The following is an 11638-nucleotide window of genomic DNA, read 5'->3' as shown; positions in this document are numbered from 1 at the left end:
ATGCTAAAGCATAACAAAACAATACATTAATTTAGATTGATTTTGAGCTTAGAGCCTAATGATTCATAACAATCGGACCTGCTAACCAGTGTCAAAAAACGTGAACTCAGACTCGCTGGTCACATCACAAGGTCATCAGGGATCGCAAAGAACTTCCTTCAGTACCAGGCAGAAGAAGAGGAAGAGGAAGCCAGAGAAAGCGATGGGAAGACAAGATCAAAGAACGGACAGACCTGTCAGTGAATGAAATTATATCCAAAAACAAAGGACAAGACAGGAGTGGAGAAAGACAGTTGACAGATCTTGTATGGTGCACCAACAGTCTAACAGACTAAGGGACAGGTGAAGGGGATGTACCGGCTGTTTGATTTTGTATTTAATTATGCAAATTAATCACTATGATACCAACGTGTATATTTTAGTAATCTTACGCGTTAGAAAATAAAAGCGTGTTTGAACAGTTAGTTTATTGTAGTTTTATTTATTTATTTATTGAATAAAATTTTTTTTTTAAAAGAAGAGTTTTCTTTTCACGTGCAACAGTTCAATATTTCATATCAATAATTCGCTGATTAATATTGGGAAAAAACAACAACTTTGAACTGGAGCCCAGACAATAACACAAAGTCTTGGGGAGACAAAAGCGAACATAAAGGAGAGGCCCAATTTGAGGGGCATTGCCCAGAACAGAGGCCGATGACGAAGTACAATAGAGGCCTTATGCTCCACTCCCAAGTCAAATAGATTTGGTTATCATTCACGTATACCCATATTTTCTTTCATGTTTAATTCGTCTCCAATAGAATGCCACACATTAGACTCTCACCCTCCAAAGTAGACACTTTCTAGCCCGTGAATTCTAGTAGCTCATTTAGGATCAAAATCCTTATAGACTACCGGTGTACAATGGTTATGCTTGCTTTAGTTAAATAAAAAAAAGTTTCACCTTTCAGACCTTGCGATCTATGGGGCAGATGGTGTTAAGGTCATCTGTTTCTTTGGCCAACAGTTAGCGAGCAGGGTGTTATGTGGCCATGTGGAAATTTTGGGTTTCGTAAATAAATAGATTTACAATATTTAGAATTAATTTGTTGCCCAATGCATTAAAAATATGAATTAAAAAACTTTGAACACTAGCTGTAAGAAATTTACACATTGCTGTCCCCTGTACAGTAAAGGTGGTTATAATTGAACCACAATGGATGGACATCTACGTGAAGATGTATCTGGTTGTTTGTGTTTCAAACACATATGCTTAGAAAAATCGGACGTGTGGGCAACCCAAAGTTATAAAAGTGCATTTAGATAGCAATTCTTCTTTTGTTGTTGTTTTTGTGGTAATGGAAGCCTGAATAAAAAACAGTAGTGTAACTCCTCCATCGTGTCCATGTTGGTCAGGCTAGGAAACAAATGTCGCATGTCTGCTATTCGTAAACTCGACCTGATGTTGGGCTTATTGCCCTTGTGCTATTTTTTGCCCTGATATCTCGTGCAGATGGGACTTAAATCTTGTTGACAGTTTCAAATATTCCTTGTTTCCATTTCTGACAGAATCGGAGTGGAGTTTTATGAAAACAACTTCCGGTTGAAATCAAAAATATTTTCAGTTCCTTTTTATTTCTTGGATAAATTTAAATATAGAAAATATTTTTGACGCTATAAGTGTTGAAGACAAATTAATAATTGTTCTCAATGTGTAGATTAGTGCTCTGTTTGTCATTGCGGCAGGATGTTTGATAAGTTAAGCAAGGTGGTGGCGTAAGAATTTTATTGATGACTTCAGATCTGGACCTAAGTATCAAAGTACAAACCAAGGCTCTCTAGATCAAGATTTAACTGGTCTTAGGTGTGTGCTTGTCCTTGCCACCTATTGGAACTCAGAAGTGTAACCCTCTGGCTGCCCTTTAGATCTCAAGATCTTGAAAGGAATGTTATTGTACATTGTCAAATTTTACTGTTGCTGGGAAGATTTCCCACCAAGGTAGTAAGAATGACGAGCATAACATTGTAATTATCTCACTACACAGATTTGGCCTTAAAACAACCACACTGTACAAACACACACACACACACGCATGCACACACACACACACAAACAAAATGACGACTTTTTAACGTGTCATTCTAGCGTTGACATTGGGCGAAATTTAGCCTTGTCATTTGTTGATATTCACGTTTCATTTGTTTTGGGTGTTGAAAAAGATGACTAATTTATGATTGGTTCTTCTCTCCTCGTTATACGACTGACTAATGGGCAAGTGTTCATTTGGTCACAAAGACCACCGAATGTGACAAAGGCGCCGGATGTCGAGACATGGTTGTTTCAAGGTGCCAAACGGCCATTTTACCGTCTGCGTTGAATATGAATGCTCTAGTTCTTTCTTTACCTTCCGGTTCAAGTTGCCTGTTATTTGTACTTTTGGTTATAGCCAGTTCATTCTCGACAAAATTAATCATGAATGAATCTAATAGTTACTATACAATTACAAGCCGACCCGCGGTGTAGCATAATCCGATATTTAGTGACGGGTGAACACTTCCTGAAAGACACTTTGTTTTTCTTGTATTACAGGTTGACTTTCGTACTTGGCACTTTAATGATGACCTTTACAAGCGGTAGCTTTCCTTGGCTTATAGTCCCGGCCTTGGCATTGACCGGCGTTGCAGGAAGTGCAGTCCTACTAACCAATCTCCAGACGGCTAACTTGTTTGGAAGGAAAAGACACGTGGTCGTCTCCCTGTACGTGGGCGCCGCCTACTCTAACGGCGTAATTACATGGATGATGAAGGTGAGTACTCCCAAAATGTCGCCACTGACCCCTAAATATCAATCTCGCTTGAGAGTTCCAGTTGTCTTAAAAATATGGTCAACCTAACCATTTTGTGAGTCAGATTGGGTATTGCTTAAGACATACGAATAATTCGGAATGACTCGTAAGCACTCGAGAGATTGATTCCTAGACTGAATTTGTTCTTTTTTACTAAGGCGCGCAAGAATGAATTGCGTAGACGTAGTCTCTCGATGGTTTGACTCGCTTCTCAATTCACTACAGCGCACGTTTTTTTTTTGACCTATGGATTCGACCTGTATCTCAATACACTTCGACCAAAAGGAGTGGACAAACGTAGTCTGTGTATACCGAAGAAGCACTTAGTTGACATGGACCTGGGCACTGGATAGATCCACATGGAGAGAGAGCATAAGAGAAGGGTCCCGGATTGCAGATGCCATACACAACAGCAGCTGAAAGAAGGGTGAAAATGAAATGGCGACTGGTGATAACATATGCCCACCCTGTGACCGCAGCTGTGTATCAAGGATTGACCTCTTTAGTCACACAAGAATGTTACAAAGGGAAAAAAATTTTCCCCCAAGACGTAAAATGCCACAGTTACAATAGTATATGTGATGAGTATGACATAGACAGGCATTTCATGATTGAAAATAAAGTTATTAACTATGTAGTCATTCAAAAAGTCTCTGAGAGTCTTATTTTCTGGTTCATTTTACTTCGGTAAAAACGAGCATATCATCAGAGGCGTTAGTCAGGTTGGTGTCACTCGGTGCGATTAGCAATAGGTATTTCTAAAAGAAACTTTACTATAAATTCTTGCTGTTAGTTTACTCTTATGTTGAAACATACTTCAAAGACTGAAATAAATACATTCATTGACGGTATACAATTGCGAAATGTGAACCAATTTACTATATTACATGTGGTTGTTATGACGTTGTATCACCTTATTGTCAGCCCCTGACGTGTGTCAGCAGATGTGATCCAAAGCCCAGGACAATTCCAACAATCACATCACTATTCTCAGAAAAAAATATGACAACTTGTTTCACAGAGCTATCAGAAATCAGTTTTGCTTGTTGATATTGACGTAAAGCCTTTGACATGACATGCTTTTCAAATTGTTTTTAATTTAATTTTTATTTTGTCTTGCCTTTGTTTGTTCAAGTCGGTAATCAAAGCGCTGGAAAAAAAAAACTATTTCATTTATCAACCTCGTTCAGGACGGAAGTAGATCTAGGACAAGATGGCGTCGGCCGGTGGTGCCCATACGTTTCAGCCTGTTGGCCATTTAAATTCCTCCTACTTGTGTCCTTGGCCACATGCCCCGCCCATAAAAAGTAACTTGAGGCCCACCATCTTCGGCTCCATTGTGCATTGCGTCATGAGCCAAATATGACCCACGGGCCGTGTCTTGAGCACCACTGGCGTAGGCCAACGTGATTATCTCTGACGTTTTAAGAAGATTAACGCGATGTGGCTAGATAATAACGAAGGGAGAGGAAGAGGAGTGAGCGAATGACGAACATTCACACGCAAAATGACACACACACACTCATACACACCTACACACACATACACAGCAACAAGTAGAAGGTCAAAAAGTCTGAAGAGAAATGATATTTTTTCATATTGTTTTCTTGCCTAGAAACAGTTTGAATTTTTTTGGTTTTGTCGAGACACGTCCATCTGTATCAGAAGTGAAACAAATAAATACGAAGAATATTTTTTAAAGCTCACTCTTCACAAGCCTATGTAGTTGACTGGTTGCTTTATGCTACCTCCAAGGACAGGAGAAGACAACCGAGAAAGAATCCTATTTTTGGTCAATGGGTGACGAGAAGAAGCAGGCTACAGGTCACGTCAACTTCTGCAAACATCCTTGGTCTTTTGGACTCCAAATGTCAGATGTTTAATTTGAAAAGTTTTGTTTATTCTGTTTTATTAACTTTGTTGACGATTTAGTATTAGAGCAAACATTTTAAAAGACAATATTTATTTTAAAAAAATCCAATCCAACATAAAAAATCATAACTAAATTGAGTGTTTATTAAACAACAAACACACACTGATAGAGTAAATTAAAGAGAAATAATGTAAACACTTACAATACAGAAAGTAAAAAATTTATCATAAAGATAAAAAAACTGGACATTTTACTTCATTTCTAATTAATTAATATTATTTAATTCTTTTTTATTTGGTATCATCTATTTTTTCTTTCATCAGTTTTAGATCCAGAGAACATAAGTTTAATTCAGAGTAATTGAATAATTAAATTGTACAACAAATACTCAAAACTCAAACGGGATGCTAGCTATGTAATTCAATGTTAGGACCAGGTGTGCATTTTTATTATTTGTTGTTTTGGTATGAGTTGTCAGGGTCAAACATTTTTTTTTTATTTTTGGACGGATGGTGTCCAGGGGATGATGCACAGTGACCAGTGTGTCCAGTGTCAGGTCAGATCGTGGGTATGAGCGAGACCACTTGTTATAGAAGCCCTGAACACTGACTTGCAACGTCATAACCTGTGGGCAGTTAAGACCAATAGCTCGTTGCCACGTCGCAGGTCTGTACGGTCCACGAGGGTGTCTTGCGGCCTTCACAGCGACCAACCGCCTTTACTTTTCCCCAACTAATATCAGGTACACATTAAAGATGGATGGACTCAGAGGCGCCATTAAGATCCCGAAATAAAAATCCTAGTCTTCACTATGATCGGAACTTAGGCCAAGGCCACTTTCCTCTTATAGACTCGACCAAATCCCCGTGCTTGAACTCAATGTGTAGTCAGTTCTGTTTCTCTCTGCAGTTATCTCACTTCAGTGGTGTCAATGTCCAGACGTCCTTCATGTTCTTGACCATCGGTATTGTCCCCATGCTGGTCTCCACGGTGGCCTTCCTGCCCAAGACTCACATCCCTTGGCCACTTCCGGCGGATTATGGAAAGCGCAGAAATCAGTCCCTGGATGAGAATTTGATACGGAAACAAAGAGCTTGGCAGAGGCGTATGTCAGGTAGGTACTAGAACAAAAATAGTTTTAAAACAACGTAGTGAGAATTTAAAAAAAAAACAGGTTAGCTAAATAAGAGACATTTTTTAGACCAGGTAATCAAAACAGAAAACATTTCTAGACCAGGTAAACAAAATAGAAGACATTTTTTAGACCAGGTAAACAAAATAGAAGACATTTTAAACCAAGGAAACAAAATAGAAGACATTTTTTAGACCTGGTAAACAAAATAGAAGACATTTTCTAGACCAGGTAAACAAAATAGAAGACATTTTAAACCAAGGAAACAAAATAGAAGACATTTTTTAGACCAGGTAAACAAAATAGAAGACATTTTTTAGACCAGGTAAACAAAATAGAAGACATTTCTAGACCAGGTAAACAAAATAGAAGACATTTCTAGACCAGGTAAACAAAATAGAAGACACTTAAAGACTCGTCTCTCTCTCTCTCTCTCTCTCTCTCTGTCGGTTTCTCACTTGTATCTGTCTCACTGTGTTTTTGTGTACGTTTTAGTCTTTCTTGTGTCTTCTCTCTCTCTTTCTCTCTCTCTCTAATTATCTAAAATAGTTTATACATTACTGATGTATACCATACATTTATTAGACAAAAGAAAAGAAATAAAAAGAAGCAATGAAAATTCAAAATAGGCCCCAAGGAAAATGTTTTCTTTTTTTTTTAAAGTCCATTTTACTTTGCAAATTTGTCATATAATTTAGTGACCTCTTCTCTGATGACGCCACTGATTATTTATGCAATATATTTAAATGTTTATATATTGTGTACAAAGCCGGATAATCCTAGTAACAAAAAGATGTATAATCACTTGACAATAAATAAGAATAACTAAAAGTTTAAAGGTCAGTGCACTTAAGAGCTCTACACTTGTGTGCCCTTTAACTTGTACCCAAGGACTTTTGATATAGAAAGCATATAGGCTTAGACTTAGTTATCGCTGGACATTTTTGTAAGACGTTTCAGTTTGAACATACGCTACAATTGATCGTACAGGGCCGGATTTAAGTAAGTGGAGAACCCACGAGGGGATGCTTGTGGAGGCCGCTATTATTTTTGAAAGTTTTAATATGTATTTATTTATAATAATACTTATTTCTAAAAGCATGTCATATTATAGAAATGACCATTAGAGTAGTCCTACTTATTAATTTAATATAATTTTCCTTCTTTTTTACATTTAATATGCATATTTTAATTTTAAAAAAAAGGTATATTTTGGAGTTTGTAGAGGGTAAGGCCCTGGTTCAGCGTCATAAATCCGGAGGTGCACTTCTATATTACGAGCACGTCTTAGGCGGACCACGACACTGTTTCCAACTGTTAGGTTTTAAGTAGTGTCTGTAAAAATGCGAAAATGCTAGTGTAAATCAAAAACAAGAACAGCAACAAAAAAAAACACAAAAAAAACACATCAAAATTCGAATGTTTTTTACACGTTTCTTTTATGGGAGCCCCTCTCTTGTGGAGACTCCGGGGAAATAACCCCATCCATTCCCTTCCTTAAATCCGGCCCGGCTGTCATGACAGCTATATGAGTTAATTTGTTGACATCACAAAGCAACATCTGTTAATAAAGTGGCACATTGTATCGTCTTGGAAAAGGACTATACTGTTTTGCAACGAACTGCCATTCATAGTTTAGACATTCGCACCGAGAAACATGTATTTGTTTAGGACTTCTAGACATTAATGCTACTTATTCTAGGCCACAAGTGTTTGTCGCTCTTTGTGTAAGCTCCTTAATATCTCATTATTAAGCTTCTTAAAAGAACTAAAAAAAAAACAAAAGGACCTCAAAAGAGGATGACTTACTCTCTCACTCTTCTGTAGAAGACCTTGACCCTGACATTGATCCACAAATGTTTCCTGACTCCTCCCAACTTACCGATTACGATTCGACAGAGGCCGGTATGGTCAGGTGCAGACGTCCTCCGCCCAGCTTCACTCCGTCCGCAGTCCAGCCGCTCTTCGTCTGGTCCCTCCTCTGGTACGGCATCCACAGGCTCCACGAGGCTATCTACGAGACAGGCGTGGTGGAGATGGCAGATCTGGAGATCATGGGTCCACTAGGTAAATATATCTGTCATGTTGTCATGTCAGCAGTTACTAGTTCACTAACACTTGTCCATCAGTTTTTTGCGATAGAGGTGTCGCGGGGATATGAAGCAGGCGATCAGTTGCTAGGTGTAAGCTATGTCTTTCTGGAGGGGCCTAACACTGGCAATAAATGCTCTTACAACTGATTCATTGCTAGGCATTTTTACTAAGTGACCCAAACCATTGTATTATTTGATAGGCCATAGTTAAACAATAAGCGCGATGGCTGGACGGTAGTGACTCTATAGCTGCGCACTAGCGCACGAGGATGGACTAAATGAACGGGAAGAGAGGAAGAGGAAATGAACGAGAAGATTGGAACGGTCCTTGTTTTGGTGATATATGTTGATTAAACTTTGTAATGTCTTTGTTCCCATACCTCGTTGAGTTGCCTCCTTTAAATGTAACATTGGTGCTGTCGTTGGTCCACATTCGGGTTAAGTAGCTAAGGACCTGTATAGTTAGTAGTAAGACTCTAAGGAAGCTGAAGGATGTTATGTGTTTACCTTAGTGAATAAACACAACTATTTATTTCCTGTTTAACTGTGTTGTTGCCTACCTTTACGTTGAGTTACAACCATAGACATAAATAAATATAGACTGGCCGATAATAGAGTTTTATGAAATGAAAATTTGTGACTTGCATTTCTGTGTACTTTATTTATGTCTAGGAGTTTTGTTTAATCTCTAATACTGAAGATCATGCAATTTTTCAATTTTTCAGAATTCGGAAATCCGAATACAATAGATATACATGTTTTCAAGTTACATGAAGTTACTTCCTTTTTCCAGTCTATATTTATTTATGTCTATGGTTACAACCCATGCGCACCGCCCTCCAGGCTAGTGCAGAGATGCGCACTTCTAGTAACCAGACTAGAACAGGATGTTGGCTTTAAGAGACAAACGATTTCCACCCAAGTTGAGAGCCAATATGGAGATGCTGTGCTCAAGGCAGATGCCCCTTTGTGTCTGTCATGTCCGTGTAAATAAACGTCTATGTCTCGTTGAGTTTGCCTCCCTAAGTTATTACAATTGGTGAGACGACTTATACGTCAACTGCCCTATAGACCACAAGGTCTGAAGAGGGAACTTTTTTTTTAAAATAATGAAACTACTATTCAACCAACCGTCTTCTGTTGTCGTTAATACTTATTTAGCTTAGTCCCACTTTGGTCTGCTGTTGTTTTTATTTTTTAAAGTGCCTCACGTCTTCACAAGTTTCGAAGTTTACAAACTTTGGAGAGAGAAGAAATTGAATTAAAGGGTCGATTACCTTTCAGCCTGGGAACACGTAGGTAGTACCGGGTTTAGGCTCTAAGCTATTTAGGTATTGGGTCCTTTATAGGAGGTATATTGCATGTCAGTGCCAAATACATTGATCCCTCGTTTTTCGTGGTGGATGCGTTCTAAGACCAACAGCGAAAAACAAATTTCAGAAAAAGTCGCAAATTAAATGACAGATATTTTAATGAATTTAACGACTAGTTGGACTTTTAAAACCATCCTCCTGCTGTTTATAACCCTCCCGACCTTTAGACTAAACAGTCATTCGTGATGTTTGGATCTAGAACTACATGTGAAACAACCACTTTCTTTAACTCTATCTCTCGTAATTATTTTCGGCGTTCAGAAGGAATTATACATTCTTACTATTTGAATTTCACTAGCCTGTTACGATTTAATTTCAATAATGGTTTTCTTTTAATCAGAAAATGTTATAATCGGTTTAGATAAACGTATACCCTTTTTATGTATCTAAAATTAAAGTTTATAAACTCAAAAATTAAGTTAATTTTATGGGGTCAAATCAAATCAATCCGAAAAGAAAGAGTTAAAAGCGTTAATCCTAAGTTGTGATTTAGCGTAAAAAAAAAGTTACCTTGGATGTAGTCATGTACTGTACGTCAGAAATACTTGTAGATCATTTATTTTGTCACCTACAAGCTTAGTTTCATAAATCTAAATAATTATTTAAAATTACCATTTATTAACACACAATAGGAAAATGAAGTTTTAGGCATCTAGTGTAATTAAAAGTTTACATAAATAATAGGGCTTGTCTTCGAGTCCGAAGATTAGTGAGGAATGCTGTATTTCCCGTGGATGCGCAGTCCCAGCTGTGCCCTACATATTTAGCCACACCAGGGCAAGCATAACCATTGTCCGCAGGTGGTCGATTTAGATTTTCTCTTCGCCGTCTGCGTTTGTCCTCGGCAGCTGATTTTCTTTTGGTCTCAAATATGTATCCCGCGGCCTTCGTGAGTGACCTCCAGCAGTCTCGTTATGAGGCCGCATGCAACCAGGTGCTCTATTCTATGAAGCCAGGGAACGTTTAAAAAATTTACAGTACAGTTATAAAAAAACAACAATATTATTTTTATTTACACACCTATTCTTATACCAAGAGGATGCACAGGGTCTTCCAAATTATTCAAAGTATGAAAGAACATCTAGAATAAATAAATGAACTACTAAGAAGAAGAAAATAATCTAAATATAAGATAATGAAAATACATGCACTCTTCTTTGCTGACAACGAGCTAACAAGAGCAAAAAAAAAAAAAAGGATTTATGAAATTTTAATGGATTGATTGAAAGATTTTGGTTTTTTATCTTTCACGTTCTGTTTACATTTCTCTTCAATATTCACAATGTAGCGTCCGTAAGCCACTTGAAAAAAAAAGCGAATCCACGAAAGATGAGCTGCGATGTAGCGAATCCACGAAAGATGAGCTGAGATGTAGCGAATCCACGAAACCTGAACCGCGAAGTAATAAGGAAATGCTGTATGGTTTTCAGGTAGACTTCAAAGAGCGTCAAACGGATATACAATTTCAGATGTATATAGATAGTGAAATGGAGGCGCGGTGGCTGAGTGATGCTTGGCTTCCGATCTGGTGGTCCTTGGTTCGAATTCTGTTAAAGACTGGGATTTTGAATTTCGGGCTCAAAATGAGTCCATCCAGCTCTACTTGGGTACCTGACATTAGTTGGGGAAAAGTAAAGGCGATTGGTCCTTGTGCTGACCACATGACACACTTGTTAACCATGGCTGATAGAAACAGACATTTAATCATCTTCCCCATAGATCGGAAGGTCTCAAAGGGGAATTTTACTTTTTTTTTTTACTGCTATTTAACCTCCACATGTAAAGTATGTCTCCCCTGTGTGAATGTATAAATGCACACAATTATAATGTGACTTTTATGACTCTAGAATTTTGAAACGATCTTTTTTTATATAACAAGTACAATATATTACATATGTTCCATGTTCTGAGGTAAATTTCTATAAGACACTTTCAGTTCAAGAGCTGTAAGAGATTAGCGCATGACATAAGTAGCAGGATATTTTCCTTGTACTGACCTGGTGAACTTTATTTAAATTTAAAGGTCACCATTAGGCTATAGAATAGTTTTATGAGTACAGATAGTTGCTTTGAGTAGCTGTTATAAGCTATACTGACTTCAGTTGCTGTGGCGTGAGTAGTTGAAAGAAAGAGAAAAAACAACATTGGGACATAACCTGTTATCTTTTCAATGTGAAGTGACTAACAGCAACTTTCTGAATAAAACTAAAACCTTTATACAGATTCTATGCCAACATTTCCCTGACAGACTGTTCATTCGAATAAAAAAAAAATATTTCAACAATTCATGCTATCAACAACTGTGTCTTAGTCCTGCCTGTCAGTCTGGCATGACCCCG

At 37.8% G+C, this 11638-nt stretch overlaps 1 protein-coding gene across 2 annotated transcripts in view; it reads left to right on the top strand.

The window, feature by feature from the left end:
- LOC106052962 (equilibrative nucleobase transporter 1-like) overlaps positions 1–11638 on the top strand; it is a 156812-nt gene that overhangs the window by 98533 nt on the left and 46641 nt on the right. Inside the window, exons 4-6 of one of the 2 annotated variants that reach the window (XM_056007036.1) lie at positions 2573–2789; positions 5611–5815; positions 7733–7900. In XM_056007036.1, the coding sequence (XP_055863011.1) occupies positions 2573–2789; positions 5611–5815; positions 7733–7900 (590 nt within the window). Of the gene's footprint in view, positions 1–2572; positions 2790–5610; positions 5816–7660; positions 7901–11638 lie in introns of both variants that reach the window. The other variant, XM_056007035.1, reaches the window with a different exon arrangement.

The sequence above is a fragment of the Biomphalaria glabrata genome, chromosome 12 (genome assembly GCF_947242115.1).
Source record: "Biomphalaria glabrata chromosome 12, xgBioGlab47.1, whole genome shotgun sequence".
Taxonomy (NCBI): Eukaryota; Metazoa; Mollusca; class Gastropoda; family Planorbidae; genus Biomphalaria; species Biomphalaria glabrata.
Note: the sequence above shows the minus strand (reverse complement) of the source record. Positions and strands in the feature narration are given on the sequence as shown.